Below are 24,272 nucleotides of genomic sequence, written 5' to 3'. Positions count from 1 at the left end.
AGGGATGCATAACCTTTTCTGAAGAAGTACCATATTAGGATTAAGTTTACTGACTGGGGGCTGGACTTCCAAGTGATTAATGCGATGGCTGAGATTGGATGCTGGCGGCAATCTTCTTGATGTCTGGTGTAATGGCAGATGTTGAAACAACCGGCAGAATTTCCAAATTCTTGTTGGTTAACCTGTTCTGTGTTTTGCACTTGTTTAAATTCATAAGTAAAAATGCTTGTTTGCATACAAAGGTACTGCCAAACATGCTTGCACAAAATCGAGCATTGTCTTTCAGTTTTGGAAATGATGTATCTGGCAGTTCTTTGTAGAATGTGAGGAGATTAGAATTTTTAAACTGTGATTTCAATTCATCACTGCACTGGATGTCTATCAACTCAAGTTGGACATCTGGAGAGGCATCTTCCATTTTTACATCAAATGGAGTTAAAAAAAAGCTGCAGGTAGATCTTGTATTTATGGAATTCACCAAACCTCTCATTGAATGATGTAAGGAGGGTGTTAACTTGGTCAGCGTAATTCATCTTCATATGTGGGTATTTCTCCTTCATGGCCTTGCAAAATGTGGAAAGTGTGTAAAGTTCTCTGATTGCATGTGGGACTTGAAAAGTGTTAGTTTGGTATTAAATGCATTGATGTTACTTGCCAACTGAGAAACAAGTTGCATCTTTCCCTGCAATCTCAAATTAAGGTCGTTTAGATAAGCAGTAATGTCAGCAAGGAAAGCTAAATCACACCGCCATCTTTGTCCCTCCAAGTTCCTTGTAGTTTTCCCCCGTTCTTTGAGGAAAGTGATAATAAACCCCAATAGCTCCACAAATCTCTTGAGGACTGTTGCATTGTTCAGCCAATGAACTTCAGTATACATGGGCAGGTCAGCATAATCAGCATCTATTTCTTCAAGAAATGATGTGAAGAGTCGATGGTTGAGTCCATGATGGTGGATTAAGTTCACAGTATCAGACATCTTTCAGCAGGCATTGAAATCTCAGCTTCTTTGCACAAAGTTGCTGTTGGTGAATTATGCAATGATACTGGACTGGATCCTTCTGCCTGACCCCAAGGTGGTTTTTCAACAAGGTGACCATGCCATTCTCACGTCCAACCATAGATGGTGCTCCATCAGTGGCGATGCTGGATAGCTTGTCAAAGTCCAGTGATGTAATATATAATCAGCTTGAAAAGTCCAGTGCTGATTTGTATACATTGGAAAGTCCAGTGCTGATTTGTTGCAAACATTCAATAAACCAGTTAGTAAGTCAGCACCAGTTGTATGTCTGGAAAGCGATGCCATGCCAAGAAATTCTTCGTTCACAATAAAATCTAGTGAAACATTTCTAATAAACACAATCACTTGTGCTGTTGATGATAAGCCAAAAAAAAATAAGCACAGTTTGCAACTAAAATGTTATGTTGGCCAGAAATGTCTGATGCAATTTGCGAGATTCTCCATTGTATCATCATGTGGTTAAGACTGATTGCTTGAAAACACTGTCTTCTCAGGATACATCTTCTCACTTGCGATGATAAGACACTTTTTTTATCATATCACTGTCTGTGAAAGGTTTTCCATTCTTGGTTATTACAGCAGATATTTCTAGGCTGGCTTCAACAGCCACATCCAATTCTCCAGATTGTTTCTTGAACACATTTTGTTGGCTGATTAGTGATTGTCATAACAGTTCGATTTTCTGTTCGTGTTCTGTACCTTGCAGAAGGAAATCCTTGTGTTGGTTTTCATGATGTTGCTTCAGGTTGAATTCTTTTAGCACTGCTACTGTTCCGTTGCACAAGAGGCAAATAATGCTGTCGTTCTGTTGCACAAAACAGTACTTGTTAGTCCATACTTCTTGAAACCAACAGTTCTTGCGACTGACCTTGCATTTAATGCCCTGTGCCATACTGTTCACTCTGCAAAACACTGTCTCATTGTGCGGAAAATTCTGATCCTGTAACGAATCGTGTTTGAGACAAGGCAAGCTCGACTACCACGTACTTTGTTCTGTACCCACTCTGACCAAAGACTAAAGGGGCTGGGGCAGAAGACTATTACACACACATGACAAATGGCCAGGCAAGTCTTAATTCGTTCGACAGGATTTGTGAGTCAGATCGTCAACATGCCAGGTACAGGACACTAATCCATCATAAATGTGGTTGCCATTCTTACCTAAATTATATTTATGGCTCGTCAGTTTTAACCCCCCTCTGGTGTTTAGAAATGAATCGAAAGTGATTAATGCAGTGCAGTGGGAAATCTGAATTTTTTAAATATAATTATTAAAATTGCGATATCTCATTTCAAATTGGCGCTAGAATCAATCTGTTTTTTGTTTTCTGTCACAAACATATCACAGTTTACAACTGTTAAATTTCAAATAAAATAAAAATTAAAAATAATAATTTAATTTTAAATTTACGAAAAAAAGAATGTAAAAATAAAAGTAAATAAAAAGTTCCAATTAATTTACTACTTAAATAACCTAAGTATATCTGTTTTCTTTCAAACAAAAGAAACCACAGCTTTCTAGCTACATGGAGAGTCGTTTTACAACACTCTTTGTTGACACAAGAAGTTTATGGCTTGATGCGGTTTGAAATAATTATTAAATCCAAAATATTTTAGTGCAAACGGCTTCCTTTTAATCATATGATTCTATTCCAACTACAGTATTAATGTTCTTGGTCCAATGTAATAATAATAAATTTGATACAAAAAAAATTTTTTCTATTCTTAGTCTATGGAGAGATGTTGTAAATTATTAAATGTTATAGCTTTTGTACATTCCTTTTTGAACTCTGGTTTGTTTTTCTAGTTTGAATGACATTAGGTTGATGAATAAGCATCTTTTCAGAAAAGATTGATTCAAATTTGACTATACCAATCCGAATCTAGAATGTAAACAAATGCTAAAGAATCGTTTATTTTCATGGTTTTTCAGCGCTATTTTCACTTATTTTTATGTTATTTAATGCTATTTAGATAAATAAGCAAGTTTTCCGAAAGCATAAAAAGAAAATTTTCCACTAAAATAGAAACTTCCTGATAACATCGGAAATGACATTCTAACATCATTTTATTCTAATTGATTCTTCAAAAAATCATTATAATACTATGTATTAGACTTAAAATATTCGATATCTAAGCCAGAAAGTGTGTTAGCTAGAAATAGAATTTCAACCCCCCATTTCTCACCTCAGGGAAAGTCATAAAACAGTTGGGTCCTAATGACTTTGTGAATGGGAAAAAGTTCTATACTTAGAAACTCCGAAAGAAGAGATTTGGTCTGTACCGTCCACGGACCACATAAACATTGAAAGGGGACCGTATGTGGCCTGTGGGCCGCATGTCGTGCCTCCCTGCTTAATCTATCCTTCCTTGACACTCCACACATCCATCTCGACACACTCATCTCTGCCACCTCCATCTTTCTTTCTTTCTTGGGCTCTTGTGATTGCCCATGTCTCAGCCCCATACAACATTGCAAGTCTAACAACAGATTTGTACAATTTACCTTTCAATTTGCAGCTAATTTTCTTGTCACATAACACACCACTCAACTTCCTCCAGTTTAACTATCCACATTGAATTCTACATTGCACTTCTGAGTTCAATCCTCTTCCCATCTTGACAAAGGCCTCTAGATACTTAAAACTTGGCACCATAAGAAACGGCACATTTTGGATTTTAATATTGCACTTGTCCCTGCCATTCAGAGTGATATAAGCTGTTTTAGTTCTGCTAATCCTCATGCCCCTTTCTTCCAAAACTTTCCTCCACTCTTCCAGTTTCTTCTCAGCCTTGGTTTGGGAAAGTTCACAGAGCACAATATCAACTGCAAACATCATTCTCCATGGACACTTCACATCACGAACCAACATGTCCATTATCAGGTCAAACAGATGAGGGTTAAGGGCTGATCCATGATATAAACCAACATTAATGGAAAATCCTTTTGTAGTGCCCACACTACTCTTGAGTCTCCACTCCCTTGTACAATTCCTTGATGAGCCTAACATACTTTTCTGAAACATTCTTTTCCCTCAAACATCTCCGTATCTCTTGCCTTCGTACCCTATCATACACCTTTTCCAGATCTATCAATTGCTCCACTCACAAACAGCTTGTACCCTTCACTAAGTTCTCAAGCTTTACTTCCCATCCATCTTGTCTCTTGCAGGCACAAAATGTTCACTCTTCTTCTTTGCATAAGATGGACCAACTCTCTATTCTTCTCCTTCAATGTTCCAATGTTTAAAGGACCTATTCTTATACTTGTCTTCTTCCTTCTCTCTATCTGAACTAACTTCTTTAGCTGAACCCATCCTTGGTTCAGTAGCCCAAGCTCATTTGACACAGTTTTGGGCAACATGACTGCATGTCACTTGCATGGGATGCCCTAGAAAATTGTAACTTACTTGTAGCCTAGCAGAAATTTCATACAGTTTTGGCATAGGTTTTATTGCCAGATGCCCTTCCTGACACTGACCCTATTTGTTATAGGGCTAACTAAACATATAATTTGCTTTACAATATTCACAATCTTCCAATATTCAAACCACAGCAGTTATCGAACTCTGTTCGTTCAAATTCAAATTTCCAAATTAAAAAAAAATTGTTTTAACTATTATAAAATAAAAAAAAAAAAGCTTAATTTTGAAGGTAGGGAGGAGTTTTATAAAAACTTATGAATGCTAATGAGCAAAATCATCATTAAGTTTGACTCTACTGGAGATTCACACAACCACCTTTATCTCCCCACCCCTTTAACCTTTAATCACCAAAATTTAATTAATAGCATCAATCCCGTTCAGTTTCATTTGCACTATTTTTAAGAGAAGAGTGTATTTGGCAGAGTATGAGTTGGTCAGGCACGCTATTCAAGAAGGGAGCAATGAGACATGGCATCCATGTATTGGGTGATCTTTTGTTCCTTGTTCAATGACTTGTTATATTGATTTTGTTCTATATTAAAATTGAGAGAACCGTTCCTGTTTATATTTTGTTGTATTTTTTGCCAACGTCGCAAAGACTCATTGACATCCCCAATATACAAACCTCTGCAAAATTTCAAAAAATTTTGACAAAAACACACAATTTATTAAGCTTTACAGAGAGTAAACAAAATTGTTGCCTCCCCACACACTAATATCCATACACACAGAAATTACCCCAAATTTTTTTTGCATTACTCAATTTCAAGGTGTCTTAAGTCAAAAAATGTAAAAATCTTGGAGGAGGATTGTTTTTTGACCAATTGCTATACTTTCCCTCTGTTATATATAACAGCCGAGAAAGTAAAATGATACAGTAAGATGTTTATTAAGTAGATTTACTGAAAAACTTCAACCACAACATTCAAGAAAAAATATTATGACATCTCTAACAAATTCTTATAGCTTTGCTTATGCTTTCCTACTAATTTTAGTAGTAATTCTTTCTTGAAATTGCTGAAGTTACAACGCATGTTAATATCCACTTGTGTTTCCACCATTTTCTGTAATGTATTTTCTTGCAACCAATCAAGATGCTGCTTACAAAAGATTTATTCAATCTTCAGCACAGAATTGTTTTAAATCATTAACTCCAGGGTAGCAAAACCCTAGAGTTATATTTTTATCTGAATATGAAAGATGGGTAACTCATAATACAACTCTGAGTTACATTTAAACTGGAATTTGTCGACTCTCTGTTTAACTCAGTGTACAGAATACGACCAAAAGACTTCCAAGAAGTTTTGTGCTGGCTGTTTGCCCTCCTGGACCAACTGCTGCCATTATCATCTTATTTTTCAATGTCCACTCTATAACAGGTCTAGTAGCTCCCTTGGTGGGTCAATTTCTTCATGTTGGTCAACATAATGGTTTAATGTGTATATATTTAGTTTTCAGTTAAGTAAAATATTACAAATTTATCATACTTGCTAACCATCAGCATTTGGTACTGACTAGAAGTGTTTTGTATAATCCATTAGTTGACAAGTTGCTTTTCCCTTTTGTCAGCTTTTTTAAACAATTTAATATTATCACAAACACTTCATTTAAAGAGTGTAACACTAATATATAATTTATAATAAAAACGTTGTATGTACTGTACTTCATTATAAATGACTGAAGTAAATCAGAACAACATTCTCAGATTCCTTCAATTGGGAAAGAACCAAGATTGATATTTTTATATATGTATGCTGGTATAGGTATGAAATTTTAGCTCAGATGTGATAATTTTATTAAACAACTTCTTATTGAGTTACTGGAAATGACAATCTACACTCGAGAACCTTTATAACAGAGTAACAGCAAAATTTTAATGAATACTAACGTTTTTGACTGCAAACTTGGTCTTCGTCAGGTTTATAACTAGTAAGATTCAAACATGAACTTAGAACATATTTAAAAATTATTTTTTAAAAACATGGAACAATTTACAGGCGCTTAGACAACTTTAACTGTATACATTATCGTAGCGATATAAATATCTCCACACCATAGACAATAAACAATAAGATATAACCAATGACATATAAAGATTCATTAAAATTTTGCTTTTACTGTGTTACAAAGTTTTTCAAATGTAGATTGTGATAATTTTAAATGGCAGATAGAATAAATTGCATCTTCAAGTATGGCATCAGCAGAAGAAAATGATTTACTTTTAGTTATACCAAATTATTGAGCAGCACTACAGTTTCTCCATCCAAAAAAGAAGAAACATCTGATTCATCACGTAAAAATATACAGTCCATATGGTATGAACTTGCTCAAGGAAAGAAACTAAATATTTTTTGAGATTTGTGTAAAGTCACACAAATCTCAAAGAACCATAACATCTTACTATTTTACAAAGATCACAAATCTTTGTTAAATAGTAAGGCTGATATGGTTCTCTGAAATGGTTTTACCACACAACATTGCAGGGCTTCTCCTACATTGCTATGTGACAATAGGAAAAGATATTCAGTATGGTAAGAAAAAACAGAGATAGGAAATAAATAACCAGAAAAATTATTGTTCTTAATAATTGCAGTGAATGTCAATAAACTGACTGACAGCAACTGTCATGAATACATTTTACTGTAACAAAAAAATTATTAACAAAGCAAAAACATCACACAAAGGCATATAACAGGAGGCACTCATGCAATATCAAGATTCATGACACATCAAGATGGCACACATCATAAATCTAGGTATAGATTTATGACGTGTTCCATAAAATATCTGACCCATTTTAAATTGTGATGTTAGAATATAAAGTTATTGCCACGTTCTTGACAGCGTTTACGGCAATAGCTTTATAAGATATCATATGCAGAGATACCTTTAATAAAGAAAATTCAATGTTATTTAATATAATCATTGTGCAATATCAGTGTTAATAAAGAATTTTTTCATTTTTTAGGCTGTCAGTGTTTTTCTACCAACATCCAAGCTATTCCCCATTCTAAAGATTGGCAAGTATGATTTATAGATATTTATGTACTAACAAATAAATAAATAATAATTATCTTTTATTTTATACATCTTTTTATAATTTCTATGTAATTGGTTGTAATTAGGGTTTCTCAAATGGGATTCCGGGATCCCGATTGTTTTGCTTATCCCGGGAAATCCCGCAAATTTCTTAAAAATTCACTTTTTTCTTATTTTACGTTAAGGTTGAGGAAATTTTGCAAATAGAAAGTATAATTAACTCATATACTGTCAGAATACATTTGTATTTATTAATTTTAAACCTACTTATTAGTTTTTTTTTTAATTTTTGCTCATTATGGCACATCACAAATGGTCAATAATCAACACACAGCTTATTTGTGGCAGGACTCTCAAAATTCTTTACCAGTAATATCTGGAATAATTGTGCTTATGCTGTCTTAATTTTTAACCACGCCCAGTAGCTTCAATGACTGCGTAACGCCAAGTTGTGCAAACTGAGCAAGGATACAAACGAGTACGAAGTCTACAAGTATGAAGTTTTTCTTCATAAACCTAATTATTAAAGACAAACGAACTGTCGAATTATCGGGCTACAAGCTTAATACCGCTATTAAAGCAGCCAAGGTAGACAAATCAAGAATACTAGGGAACAAAAGAAGTATTACAATCTCAAAAACAAACTAGAAATCTTTCAGGATTCAGGTGAAAAACACATAATATTTGTCTTCTCTTAAATGCATTAAACACGATTCCAATCACATCAATTGAATCGGAAAAGGCATTCTCGGTAGCAAGACTTTTCATTACTAAAATAAGAATTAGATTGAGTGATCGGAGTATTGACCATCTTTGCTTTTTAAAATCTCATAAAAATTTACAATATTTTGTATTATATTTTATTTAAAAAATCAAAAATTACCTTCTAAGTTAGAAGTTTGATCTAAATTCATTTTTCTTTAAATTTTCAACTCAATTCAAAATCATTTTTGTTGTCGTATGCAGTTTCCAGCAAACTTTACGTAATTCAAAGGTAATTTTTAATATATATCTTACACAGCATTATTAATATGATTTTGGAGGTTGCAGAATGCATCAAATTACTTTAAAAAACGAAAAATAATTATATCATTTGATTTCACGATATTTTGTATATCTTAAAAATGATTAATTTTGTCCCGGGATTTCCCGGGATCCCGGGAAACAGTTCACTTTTATCCAGAATCCCGGAACAAGCAAAAGACCAGGAAATGAGAAAACCTAGTTGTAATATGAAATTAATGAAATGTAATATTGGTTTGCATAAGCAAGAATTAAGCCTAATTTGCATGTTATAAAGTAATATATGGTACTTATATATGGTTAATTCATATAACCGATTAACTATATACGAACTTCTGATACAAACCAGAAGTCACATTATTTCAATTCAGAAATTTTCTCCTGAAAGGAGTTAGATAGATGACTGGAATGACAAGAAAAAACGTACACACGAAAGAAAAGTCAAGTAAAGATTTGAAAGTTGGTAATTAATGGACAGAAACTCCATGTAAAAAACTATTTTAAAATTATAAAAACAACTTCACTTGTTATATCATATAAGTTTTTTTGGTGAGTTAGACTAGTGTTGATTATTGAGAATATCACAGGATCCGATAGTAAATGTGCAAGGTAAAACAATTTTAAGTTTTTGTGAGAATTTTGGCTATCTGATTATGAATGGTGGAGGTCCATTTGCCTCTAAAGGCTGTTATTCTTAAGTGAGTTCATTAGGTAGTTCAGTTATAGATTTGGCTCTAATTAGATTAGGTGTTATGTTGCTGGTTTCGGGTTTTGCAGTTTTGGATGAAGTATCTAGTAGTCATTTTCTGATCAGGCTGAATTTAAACTGTAATTAGGAAGAATAATGAATTAAGAATGTAACAAAAACAAGATCAGTAGAGTCCAGGTTATTTTGGAAGAGTAATTGCAGTTTAGTGGTAGATCAAAAATATAATGAGTTAATGTCAAGAATTCAGAATTATTCAGAGTCGACAGATGATTTTTTTGGTTCAGTTGGTAAGAGATTTTTACTGATTGAAATAAGAAATCTAGAAGGTTCGATAATTTTTTTTTGGTTTGACCTGGACTCGGTATTTTAAGAAAAAATCGAGCACCGAATGCAACGAGACGGGCAACATTTGGAGATCGGATTGCAGTAACTAACTTAAGGAGCGAAATGTCGTTCGTAATTTATGTAAAGCAAAGAAGAAATTATTTCTGCAGAAATTGAATAAAGACTTGGCTTCTGGAGACAGTATGCAATTTTGGAAATGTGTTAATTTTTTCCTTAAGGCCAGGCATATGAACTTGCCAGATCTGGACTGGGTAGAACATTTTGTGAAAGTATTTGGCTCAGAATGTTACAAGCCAGGTATTTTGTTATATAATGTGTGTTATAACTGGCAAGATAGTTTTGGATATTGGGTTTACCTCTTTGGAAGTAGAGTCAGCAATGAAAGATGGTATTGATCCAGGTATGGATGGTATTTCTGTAGAATTTTATAAAAATTGTCCTAGACTGTTTAATTATTTAGCTTCTTAGTTTAATAATATCTATAAATTGGGAGACATTCCACCAGATTGGTGTATAAGTAAAATTATTCCAATACACAAAAAAAGACTAAGGATCCTCCAGAGAATTATAGAGGTATTTTGTTATTACTTACTATTTCTAAGATATTTTGTAAGATTCTGTATAGGTGATTAGTTCTGTGGCTGGATAATTATGGGGTTTTTTGAGATTTGTTTTCGTTCTGCTTTCTCAACCTTGAATAATATTTTTGTATTGTACACCTGTATTCAAAAAAGTTTGAGAGAAAACATGGGAAAATTTTTGCCCTTTTTGAAGATTTGTAATTGGCATTTGATTCTCAGGATAGAGATATTTTATGGCAACATTTGTGCAGAATAGGTCTAAGTTATAGATTTGTTAATTGTCTAATCCAATTACCGTATTTTACGGACTATACGGAGGCACTTTTTTCTTCGAAAAATTGCCTCCAAAATTCAGGTGCGTCTTATAGTCCGTAAAATACGGTATATACTAATTCAAAGACTTGCTGTACTATTAATGGAAAGAATACAAATCTGTATTTTACGCCTAAAGGAGTTAAACAGGGATATGTATTAAGCCCAATTCCGTTTAATCTGTATATTAATGCCTTTGTTAAGGATTTATGTGCTCTAGAAGTACTGAGATACAATATGAAAGGTTGTGATGTTAAGATTCTTGCTTACGCAGATAATTTGGCAATGTTGGCAGATTCTCGAATTGGATTAAAAAAATGATTAATTTCACTGTAGAGGCTATGCATAAGTTATGTCTTCGTATTCATGTTAACAAGTCTAAGGTCATGGTGTTTTGTAATGGAGGGGTTCATGCTAAAAAGAAAATTGGTATATTAAGCTTGATCAAAAAATATTTGGTGGTAGTTTTTCTATCGAATGGAAGATTCTCTAAGCATTTAAACCATATTGTTAATAAAGCAAATGTAGGTATAGAGAAGCTTATTCAGTCATATAAATCTGGCAGATTAACAGCATGATTAAATAAGGTGAAAGTATTTGAGGCTTTTGTTCAATCGTCAATATTTTATGGTTCAGAGATTTGGGGATTTGCCTGAACAGAAAGAGAAGATGCCATTGAACTGAAGTTCATTAAGTGCCTTTATTCCTTAGAGATGAATTCCGTCCTATATAATCTATTTAGAAATTCAAAGAGTTCCATTAAAATTTAATATAATAAAAAGTATCATAAGATGAACAGGTAAATGTCCTGTTAGTGAACTTGTAGTTAAAGCAAAGTTGTATTTACTTTCACAAAAATTGGAATGGGGTAATCAATTGATGGAAAGTTATGATTATCAAGGTCATGTATCTTTGTTAAATCCAATAACCATGTCTGATGTGTTGGTAAGAACGGTAGATAATTATTTGGTGAAACAATTTAGGGTACTTTAGTGATATTGCATATACACTTTAACATGTTTAAAAATATGACCTCTCCGAGAATGGAAAATTGTGAAATTTGTGGTCTAGAAGTTACTTTTGATGTTTATCACGTGATGGCTGAATGTAAAATTTTATAAACAGAAGGATTTTATATTTTGGAAAAGAATTCTTGTCAAGATATGATTTTATAAGTTTGTTACATAAGAATTACATTTGTATATATAATTTTATTGCTAACGTTTTATATATTTATTTTCTTCTTTGTGAGATTTAAAGTGTTATAAAAGTGGCTGTCACTGTTGATAGTGTTGGCAGTGAATTTTGTTGGCGAGTCTGGTGAAATTTAACTAATTACAAATTTTTGTTTTCTGTTATGAATAATGCGACTTTGCTTTATTTTATTTTACAATTTTTAAAAAAGGCCAAGACGATTTAATACAATAAAGAAAATTTCTCTTGCAGACAATACATACATAATGTGTCTTTGTACAATCTGCGTGAGAAAGGACAGATTGTACAAAGACACATTACGTATGTATTGTCTGCAAGAGAAATTTATTTTCTTTTGTTATTTTATTTTCTTTCAGTTGTAGGTTATGCCGACTGTTCACTGCCAATTTATGTTGTGTATAATATGCTGTTTTCATTGTTGTTGTTTTGCCCATACAGATAGATATTTACCTTGTATTAATAAAATAAAGTTAACATTCTTTAATATGTATATAAATTTGAAAAAATGTTAACTGTAACAGTACTTAATATTTTAAATAAAACAGATTCTGACTCTATTACTTTTATTGAAGCACTTGTATTTTTTGTTTCATAAAGGAAACAGAAATAACTGCCGTTATCATCATTTTTACAAACAAAATTAAATTGTTATAAATGAAATTACTACAGCTAAATATACTTTCCATCTCAAGTCTTTAATTTCTATACCTATGATATAAAACTAGTTTTTTTTTAAAATAGAAAATCAAAATTTATTTTAAAGAAAGAACAAATCATATCTAAAGCCTAGAATAAAAATGTATTCTAATTATTTTTGACTTACCTTTCAAGAAGATCCCACGTTCTTTCTGGAATTTGTACTTCATAGCTAGAATCAGATTCGATTGCATCACTACTATTGATATCGGCGTCCTCGGGTTCACTTTCTGGTGGTTCCCAGTCGGGATCACTGTCGTCGGAATATTTATTAATGAGTCTTAATGTTTTCCATTCACCTGATTCTGGAGGATTTGTTCCTTCGTTCTCAACTTGATTAGAAGAATTATAATTTTCTAAGAATCTCAATGCTTCCTGAACTCTTCTTGTTTCTGGAAAATCAAATATTCTTTGTAAGGAAGACCTAGTTCTGTGATGTTCACTTTGATTATTACTTCTTATCCTTGATAATGTTCTATTTCCATCATTTTGACTTAAACATTGTGAGTCTTGTAATTCATCTTCATTTTCTGTTGATTCTGTTGAATTTACTGGTACTGGAACTCTGCTCAGAGGTGCTTGACATCTTTCTGCGGTCTTCCTTTGTGTATGTTTATTTTCTCTAACATTTCCTATACTTGAATCACTTAGAGCACGTTTACTTTGTTCTGCACCTTTGCATGTTTCGTGAGAATGTGATGGTCTTGTAATTTCTAACATTTCATCTCCATGTTCTAAAATATTCTCTTCGGAAGATTCTACAAGTGGTCTAACTCTTCTTCTTCTCATTCGTCGTGGTTCGTTTATACTATCATCTGATATATCTGACAGAACCGGTAAAGAGGATTTTCTCTTCAAAATTCTTTTCCTGTTATTCACTAGCATATCATCACTACTTTCATTAGGATTTTCATCTTCACTGTAGTTATTTCTTTCGTTGTCAACATCGGGAGTTTCGCGATTATTTTCCGAAGTAGATGCCACATCTCTCGATCTCTGTGTTGACAATTCAGCACAATCTGGTTTTGAATGTCTATCAATTATTTCTGTTGTCACCATATCGTACGATTCATTAGCATTGGCATTAAACAAAGAACTTGAAGACGAAGGATTTGCCTGCTCGTCGGCCGGATTTGAATTATTTCGACCTCTTTCCCACGAACCGTTAATATTTCTTAGGTTAATATCATATCTGCTAATTTCTTCAATTTGTTCATTGTTACGTGCGTCTTGAGAATTATTGGGAAAAAGAGACATTAAAACATTAACAAAACTAGACATGTATGGTCTTTCAGAATCACTTTCATTTTGAACAGTAGTGGTTGTATCATGAGAATTATCAGATAAATCAGATAAATTATCATTATCATTATCTTCTGAGGAATTTATGAAAAAAGAATGATCTGATAAATTATCATCTGAATTAAATGAAGCATATTCCTCATCAGAAAAAGGATCAATTTTGTTTTGGTTTTTAAGTTCTTGTAATTCATTTTTTACTTTTTGTAATTGTTTTTTATAATTTTCCACTTCGTTTTTCAATTCTTCTATTGAATTCTTCTTATCTGTAAATATTTATTTTAGTAAAAAACTTATTTGCTTTTAGTTTATTTTAATTAATAATTTTAATATATTATGATATTTTAAAAATGCCATGAATCTACTAGTATTATTATTATAAAAGTTACACATTTTTATAAATTTCAAAACATTCTGAAATTGCTCTTTAGAATAAAATAAATTTGCATAATGCCATTATCAGAAAACTACAGAAGGAAAATCAATTGATGTGATTAAAAAAGTTATTTATTTTCTGCAGTTTCATCTGTTATTTCAAATCAATTTTTATATTATATTGTACGTAAAAATAAAAATATGATAGTCTGATAGCAAAATCTTTTGAGGACTTTTATATATTGAATAATTCATAAAGAAATGAAAATTTGAAAATACAAACATGCCTATCTGTGAAAATTATATTTCAACAATTAACTTTAACCTGTTTGAATTGTATTCCCATGTAAAAGTACACTCAAACCTGTTTTTGTGCGATTTTTTATCTATGCAGTTAATAACAACTTCCCTTAGTTTCGTCATAATTGTTTTGTAGTTCCATAAATATCGCAGTAGAAAGCTTTAAGAGTTATTAACTCCTCTTATAAATTTTGCTGCAAAACAATTATTGTTAGTTACTGCACAGTAATTGACATTTTAGGGTAACTATTTGATAAAGATGCTAACGATAAATTAAACAGTAGCATTTATTTTTTTATCATAAATAACTGTAATTCTTTCCATTGTGCAAATCATAAGTTTTGCTACACTCATTTTGCACATAACTGAGATCTTTTAAAGTGCAAAAAGATTTTCTAAAATAACAACAACCTAACTGACCATTTGCACACACAGCATGTTTCACTCAGTGTTTCTCCTTTGATATCTACACATGTTCTTTTCACTGTGCTTCAATCAGAAAGAAAAATGACAAGTTATCTCATCTAACTGTTTTATTTGAGATGACTTGTGTATCAACCTTCAGCTATAGTTGAGGGTTCATCCATAAACAATGTGTCCTGGTTTAGGGAAAGGAGTATAAGAAAATAAAACCACAAAAGACCATGTAGGGAGATAAATGTAAGGTTAAGAAAACCATACGGTTATAATTACTCTAAAAAAAAAAAAATAATAAATAAAATTATATACTGGATTTTACAATATACCAATATTTTTAGTTACTGAATTACATTAGCTAATTTTCCTACATCATCAGTGCAGGATCTGTGTTAAGTGAAAGTGGTATCTACAATACTTTTTATGCTGTTTATGCAACATGTGAGCTATACAGAAATGCACAGTGTTAAAAAAAGTATCAATGAAACATCAGTCAGACATTGATGTATTGGAAATAAAATTCCTTACTTTATTTGAAAGATTTAAAAACTGTACCTTAAAGATATTCGTCAGCATAGCTTGTGTTACTAAACTGAAAACTAAAAACTAACCTAACTAAAAAAAAAATTTACAATGATTTAATCTTAAGGTTAATGTTACCTATGGTAGCGAACATGGCGGCTCGTCTCTGAAACAGTGAGAACGCACGTTCTAACCTAACATATTCTAATAAATTACCATAATTATTGCCAACCAAATGATTAGAATAGGTTAGGTTAGGTTAGAACATGCGGTCCCCACTGTTTCAGAGAGGAGCCACCATGTTCGCTACCATAGGTAACATTAACCAATCTTAAATATATACTGGCATACCCAAAATGCATTTTGAATTCTTTTGGAGTTCATTTTCAGTTGGGGTTTGATAAAAATAAAACAAAATATACATAAAAATTACATTAAAGTAGTTTAAATAACCAAAAAGACATCACAAAGAAACTGATGTTTTCTTATATACTGTACAACAGATTCCATCTTTTCACTCTATTTTTCTTTATAATCAATCCAGCCATGGACAACACCACATAATTAACAAAAATTAATGACAGACTTCATTCAGTATTAAGCAGTAAAGGCCAATCAATTGATAGTCATATTGAGACATCTGGAGGATTCACAAAATTATTATACAAAAACATTCAATCAGTTATTATACACATTTATAATCAGTAAATGTAGCAACAATCAACACTGTACATTAATTTAGATATTTATTCTCCTCTTTTATTTTTATTAATATACCATCCACCATCTATTTTTAACCTTAAATTACCATTATTTCTATTTTTTTCTTTTTTTAACCTTTAAAATTTCAATATGTTCATAATATACATATTTTTAAAATTTTATGGATTTTATCGTTTTCCATTTCACATCCATTTAGATTGCAATGTTTTGAAAATGCATATTTTGTTATATTATGGTAGCGGATACGACGCCAAGATACGCCGAAAACCAAGTGCCATCCCAGCCAGCTCTAAGATCCATACAACTACAAAATGGCAGCCTTTAAAGCAGGCATGTCAAAGATACGACCCGCAAGACAATTACTTCCTGCTTTAGAGCATTTACCAGAAGGGTCTACACACACTGTAACAAAGAATGAGACAAATGGAGAGAAATAAGAAGAATAGCAGAAATTGCTGAAAACCAAGGCTATAAAAAAGACCTAATATATAGAATGGCAGAGAAGCAAAAAACCAATTGAATAGAGCTCCGAAAAATTGTCTGTAGCAAGATGAGTCTCCCTACCGTATCACTATAACATATGCAGTTTCTGTATCAAAAAATTGAGGCTTATACTAATACAAAACTAGCCTATAGACATAAGCCAGATACATTCAGCATGCTAAGGAATGAGAAAGATCAAGTAGAAATCAAAAGAACACTGAGAGTATATAAAATCACGATAACAAAGCTAAGAGATAACAGATTTGATAGAGACTTCATATATATCGGTATATAGGCTCAAACAACATCTCCGTGAACACAAAACAGATATTGAAAAGAGGAAAAGCAGTACTACCTTAGTTATATATGCCAGCAAAAACAGCATTATACCCGAATTACAACAAGCGACAATGATCCAACAAACTCGATATATAAACCAACTATGGAATCTGGAGATTTAGAAATTTTTAAAGTAAACTGCAAAGGCCTGTCAATCAATTTTAAAGACAAAAAACAACTCTCAAGAGAATGGCAGGCTATGTATGACCCGGTGCTTTAACAGTCGGCAAAAGAGCACATCTTTTAAAAATTTAAAATTTTAAAAACTTTAAAAAATAAATTCAAAGATAGAAACATTTGGAACGCTTAAAACCGGAAGCTAAATCGAACTTGGATCACATCAGAAAAATTTTTGTAGAACACCCGAAGAAGGTCCTAGGGTGGATTGAAAACATTAGTGTTATGTTTCTAAAATTAACTGCAAAGCTATACAAGGTTAGTGTGACATATTTGAGCTTACTGTTTGAATTATTATAACATATGTTACTTTCCCAGCTGTTATTTATACGTAACAAGGGAAAGTATTGGAATCGTGTCAAATTTGACCCTCTGAGTTTTTTTTTTTTTTGTAAATCTCCGTGTTTTGTGACCCCCTGAACCCAAAAGAGTCAAAAAACAAAAAAATTTTTGTGCGCGTGTATGTGTCTGGATCTCTATTTTGCTTAATATCTCAGGATGGGTGAAGATAAAGGAACAAAATTTCGCATGATACCTTATATATAAGGGCATTGACTATTAAATTTTGGTTGTGAAAGGTTGAGGGGATGGAGAGATAGTGTGTCATATCTCGTGAGAGATCACACTTAATGAAGATTTTACTTGTTAGCATTTACAGTGTTTTATAAAATCCATCTCTACCCTCAAAATTAACTGTATTTTGTTATTTTATAATAATTGAAAATATACAAAGTTTTCATAACAATATCCCATAACAGATGGCACCGCATATAATTTTAGTTACTTATTTTAATTAATAATACAAATGTTAGTTTTTAAATAAAACATCATAAAAGCTGGGAAAGTTACACCACTTCTTGCTAGTTATTTTTTTGTATTTTATTATGTTGATCAGGTACTAACACTACATTAAATCTCTAACTCCATTTTTATTTTTTCAAACATATTTTTTTATATATATTAGTTTAAAATATTTTATATTTGGTTTATTATTATTATTGATCTTATGTTCAATATATTTTAACCAACCTCCAGAAGCCTTCTTGGAGAATGTTCAAATCACACAACTGCATAATCGACACCTCATCCTCTGGAACAATTCTATTGACATATATGAAAATACACACAAAATATACTTGATTCCTTGGTCCTGATATAATGATAACAAGGTGCTAAAGTCAATAAGATCATTGGGGAAAACAACTGAATTGGTATAGATATCAGCAGGTAAGTTTCAGTTGCTAGACCAGAAGCTCCTATGATAGTGGATGAACGTGTGTCATCATATCACTGAAAAAACTGCAGCAAATTTAAGGAGTTCATACAATATTTCAACAGGAAAATATCTTTAAATTGTAGTCTTTCACACATTACTAATTCTTGTCACCAAAGTTTAAAAATATAATTCAGTATGCTTGGTATGCTACACAATATACCAAAAATCATAAGCATCCTTTGTAACCTTCCGCTTGAAAAAAATTCAACACCTCTACCAAATTTCCGACCGCAGGAATAGAGTATTATTCTGATGTACTGTACATGATACAAACATCATATCTGTTCAAAACATGGAATTGATACTTTCCACTTCTGTGACAAATACATTGAATAATTAAAGTTACATTTTCTCTCTCAATGTATATGTTCTGTGTTATTTCATTACACATTTAAATGTTTTATACCTTTATTTATACCTATTTATTTATTTAATATAAATAAACATCACTAAGCCCAATGAGTATATAATGAAATGCCAACGATCACCTTAAAAATCGGGCTATATCAATCATTTAAGTAGCCAATTTATAGCCCAATTTTTAAGGCAATCGTTGGTATTTCATTATTTATTTATTTACTTATATATTGCTCTAATTTAAATATGGTAAAATTTATCTTTCGTAATTTATATTATGTTCATAATCTGGTAAACTGTGATCATCTGATATTTCTTTGTCAAGTCCATAGTTTCCAACATGATTGCCTAACAGTTCAACAATCCAGTTACTCATTTCACAATTGACTGTAGTATCTTGGCTTCTTATGATTATACATGAAATTCTCATTAGTTCAAAATTCAAGGAACAAATTAATTGCAACTTTGAATTACAAAGTTTCAAATTATCTGAGATTTACATATTTCTGTACAGTATATCAAATGCCACATAACTGATGTGATTCATTAAGCAAACAGAATATGGCTACATCTACAGAACGGTAGTTTTGTTAATTATTAATTATTAATAAAATAATAAATGCACTACAGGTAAACACAGCACGAACCTCACATGTTGCAAGATGAATTTTATAAAAAGTAAAGCAGAATTCCTCGAAACATATACAATTATTTTTAAACTAGTCCAAAAAGTAGTAAGTTGCCCAAATCTAGTAGCCTAGATCCTTACAAATATCTCAATCTGCTACTTGTAGCCCAATCTTGAAATCCCGAAACCATGATGGCTGTTCTTGATAATTAGTAAACCCCCTCCTTAAACTAGTGTGACTGAAACCTCAACTAGAAACAAAACATTTGTTCTACTTGGACCGATTGCAAACGTGAATCCAATCAGCAAATGCCTTTCTGCCACATCATATGATGGCAACTTTCAAAACAGTTATCATCATGGCAGAAAGTGAAAATACCAACAGGTCTTTTCAATTTACACTGATTGAGCTTACTCGGGCTCATAAATGCCTGTGGAGTTTTAATTCTTCGTTTTATAGAAAAAACGATAAAAGAAGACAGGCATGGCATGAAATAAGTGAAAGTCTTGCCTTTGATTACAGCTGACCCTTGATAATCCGACGGGTATGGGACCAAAGGGGTGTCAGATTACCAAAAGTGTCCGGATTACCGAAAGTGATTACATATTTGGCATTGTTTTGCTAGCAGTAGCCTACAATATTCCTACATTTTATGAGTAAAATGTTGCCTAGGTTAATATGGAAATGAAACACCCATTTTGGTTAACTAAATGTTTATTAAAAGAAATATGGAAGCCAATAAATGTGCATACAGTATGTATAGGCATAAATAATACAGTACGTACAAACTGCTCACAGAAAACACAAGAAATGTGTGTCATCGTGTAAAAATTGGGTGGGGAGATTCATGCCATGACATCCTTCTGTGCAAGCAGACATGTAACAGGACGGGGACTACGGTGACCTTGACAAAAGGTGCATTGGACTACCAAGCATGTCAAATTATCAAGGGTCAGCTGTATAAGTACCGTTTTTAGATATCTGGATATAAAATGTTGATTGTTTTTAGTTTAGTAACGACAATATTTTAAATATAGCTACAGAACTGAGTAAAAAGCATGTGGTTCCAAAATAAACCAGTTTCATCATTACTGAAAATTTGTTGTGGACAGTATCCTTCTTTTTTTTAATTAATTCTTCAAATTTGACACAGAACTTCTCAGCTTCTTCTTTATCTGCACTAGCAGACTCACCATGAATTACCGCATGTTTAATGCCAGATCTCCAAACATTGCAAACCATCCAGTGGTGGCCTCGAATTCTATCTCCTCATGTAATGAATGTGGAGTTTGTTTCCTCAGTTCTTCAAAAATTTCTTTAGCTTTCTCTTGAATGACAGTCATACTAGTTACATCTCCCTTCCTTTCATCCAAATTAAAAGCAGTCTCTCCATTTTTTCATGGATGGCATATCTTTGTTTCTCGGATGTGATATTCATTACTTCTTTGACTGCTTGAGTCTTCTTGATTATATCTTTCTTAGCTAAGATTGTGCCTACTGTAGACCTGTTCAAGCCATACTGCCTAGCAACACCAGACATCTTCTGCCCACTCTCTACCATGGCTATTATCTCTTGTTTGGTTTTTATGGTAAACAGAATTTTTGACACCACTCTTTTTAGGCTCCATAATATTATCAATTTCTTCTTGAAATAAAAAGTTCAGAAAAGCACTTACAAAAATTCAGAGAACAGAAATCAACTAGTGCACGAAAGAATTATGTAAATGTGAGGCCCAAATGAAATCCAAAATTTTGGTGTTAAAACATTAAAAAATATCCGATAGGACAGTTAAACTCTCATCTTTAGAAAATAAAAACTGATGCAAAACTTAACAAGTGCCCAACAGTCTCGCAAAGACTATAAAAATTTTTTTGTCAGAAAGGTAAAAAAAACTGGAATTACAAAGGAGAGTTTCAAAGTTTGGAGGAATACTATCCAATTGGTATCAGGTTGACCGTCGATGTCTCTTGCACTCCGAAAGGTTTCGTATTGTCACCCGGAGACAAGGGAAAATCAATCAATATCCGTTATTTTACATTGCTTCTTTTTGTGTTTGTTCTGTAAAATGTTCGTTATCCAAACATGTGTTCATTGTTCAAATTTTGCTGCCCCTATGTGTTTACACCCAATGCAGCCTCCCATTCTTCTCCTAGTTACATCATTGCTCTTCACGTATATAATGAGTAACGAATGCATGGTGGAATAAAACAGGTGTTCCATTTCTGGGTCAGAAAAAGAGCTGGGGTGTGCATGATGTCATGTACATCAGTCCATGGTCATTTTATGTATTCGGTTGCCACATAGTATAAAATTAGTAAGAATAAACCAATTTTTGCTTTTTGTAATGGTTATTTGCACATTATTCAGTTGTTACAATCAACCAACTTGAAATAAACAAAAAAGAAACTGCATTTTCACCATTTTCCTGGAGACAAAAAAAAATGTGTGCCCAGTGAACTTTTGCCTGCTGACGTGTGAACAAAATTAATCTTAAGCATGAAAAGTACAAACTAATTTATCTATACAAAAATAAATTTAAAAATATTAATTAATTATTCCATTACTGGATTTTGTGAATTTTTGGCTTTTTTTCAGTAACTTATCACACAAGAACAGTTACTAGTTTAGGTTTTATTAATGAAGGAAATGCATTTCGGGTCATAATGACCTCTCTTCACTCCTTATTATAGCTGATTATTAAGTAAAAACTTAAAATTAAAAGTTGAGCAGTAGACTGGATAAAATTTGTTTAAAAATGGATGTTATAGATGGGTAAAAATTTATGAAGTAAATAATGTTTAAAACAAACAACTTATATTTAAAAAAAGCTGAAATTAAAAGCTCTTAAAACTATTACAAAAGTGTATAAGTTACACCGTGTGAGATCAACTTGATGATCTCACATGGTGTAACTTGTACACTTTTACGCTGCCACATTATGCCAGAAACAATACAACATATAACTTCTCGTTGCAAGCTCTTGGCACAGACAGATTATTTACATAGACATAATCAAGAAACAAATATAATACACCAAGAACTTGCAAACAAACACAAATTATTAGACATTCACAAACCATACTACAAATACATTCCACAGACAGTATTGGAAAACAACATGCACAAAATGTACTATGACAGAGCCATAATCACAGATAAGACAATTTACCACAACAGACCAGACATCACACTCATTGACAAGCACAATAAAATCACATACATTATAGACATATCTATTCCAAACACTCACAATGTACAAAACACATGCACTGAAAAAGTCAGCAAGTACACAGAACTTGCCCAGGAAATAAGGCATCTGTGGAGGATGGATAGGGTGCTTATTGTACCTGTCGTTCTCTCCTCTACAGGGGTCATACCACACACACTAGACAAAAGTCTGGGCACATTACATTTGAATAGAAACACATACACCACACTACAGAAGGCCACTGTATTGAATATGTCATATTGTTAGGAAATTCCTGAATATACATACACATGCAGTTGGTTGCTATGCCTTGACTCTGGTCCAGCACAGTGCACAGCAACTGGTGTCAACTGAGTATTACTCGCTAAACCCAACATAATAATTAATAAAGAAAACAGAAATAAAAAAGTGCAAAATATGTATAGTTTAGAATTAACTCGAACAAAAATTGTCAAACTTCCTATAAAACATGTGCCATATTGCCAGAAGGTCAAACAAAGGTTCGTTACATGAACTAAGTGTTGTTATGTCAAGTGACTCCCATATGAAAATGGCCCTGCAATCTGAGCACCATTGAAGTAGGGTGGCATTGGGCCATAATACTTTGTAACCATTTTTTATAGAATTTCTAACAAGTTTGGTAGTGGTTCTTCAATTTTTGATATTGTCTTGATGTTCTTGAAAGCGGAAAGCCAATTTTCTAAATGTGGCCTCAATATAAAATATTTTTGGTCCCATTTGTCTGCTGTAAAGGAACCATGTAGGACTTCTCCAAAAAGGTAAAAAATTATCCTATCATTACATAATAATAATCTGCACGAGGAAATCTGTAGTTTTATAGGAAGTAGTACAATACCATGGGCCGTATTCTGATCACAGTCTCTGGTCTCTCATATCTCACAAGCCAGTTGCTGATTGGATAATCCAAATGATTAACAAATCAGCAACCAGCTTGTAAGAGACGAGAGACAGAGACGGTGACCAGAATACGGCCCCAGGTCTCTTGAAAATGTGTAAAATACGATGCACAATGGCTCCCAAATATGGAATGGACGGTTGAGCAAACACCCGACTCTTTTTGTCGTCAGATCTCAAGCAGTTGGTGGGAAAAGAGAGCAGTTATTATTATTATTATTATTATAGTTTTTTCAATATATTGATGCATCCTATGGAATACATTTTAAATTTGCCATTTGGAACACATTAATGTATATTTTAAATTGTAAGGTTCCATTATTCTATACCTGAAGACAACAATCTGAATTTATCGAAAATACTTGTAATAATATTTCAAGTAAAATAATAATGCCAACAGACAGTGTTAATATTTTCTTAAACTATTTGGCATAGCACGAAGCAATTTTGAACCTTTAAACATTACTATAAATAAGAAAAATATGAGTTTATTAACCAAAATGAAAACAATTACTGATCCTAAACATATTTATTTCAATATAATAAAAATTTACACTTCTTAATCAAAATAAAATAATTTACTTTAGACACTAAATAATCTAGATCAAAGGTTCTCAAAGTATAGTCTGTGAACCAGTGATGGATCCACAAGAATGCTTCAGGTAGTCTGTAAACTGATCTAATCACTGTTCTAAAATAAAAATTCTATGACTTTTAGCCAGAGAAAACCATTTCGTGTGCCATTTTTCTCTTACATTAAATTACTCAGCAGATAAAATTTTTTGGAATCTAAGGTGATTTTTACAGAATACGAAGTGAATGGAGGCATAGGTGATCTACTGTTTCTGTAAGACGGTTTAAGTTGTCCACAGACTGTATAACTTTGAG

The 24,272-nt window shown here is 32.4% G+C and overlaps 1 protein-coding gene across 1 annotated transcript in view; it reads right to left on the bottom strand.

The window, feature by feature from the left end:
* The window catches only part of LOC136984143 (uncharacterized), a 56,669-nt gene that overhangs the window by 19,804 nt on the left and 12,593 nt on the right, over positions 1–24,272 (bottom strand). The window contains exon 3 of the mRNA XM_067281079.1: positions 12,491–13,928. Coding sequence (XP_067137180.1) covers positions 12,491–13,928 — 1,438 coding nt within the window. The remainder of the gene's footprint in view (positions 1–12,490; positions 13,929–24,272) is intronic.

The sequence above is a fragment of the Centruroides vittatus genome, unplaced genomic scaffold (genome assembly GCF_030686945.1).
Source record: "Centruroides vittatus isolate TY-2023 unplaced genomic scaffold, ASM3068694v2 contig_904, whole genome shotgun sequence".
In the NCBI taxonomy this organism is placed as follows: domain Eukaryota; kingdom Metazoa; phylum Arthropoda; class Arachnida; order Scorpiones; family Buthidae; genus Centruroides; species Centruroides vittatus.
The sequence above is the reverse complement of the archived record's forward strand: the minus strand, read 5'-3'. Positions and strand labels throughout refer to the sequence as shown.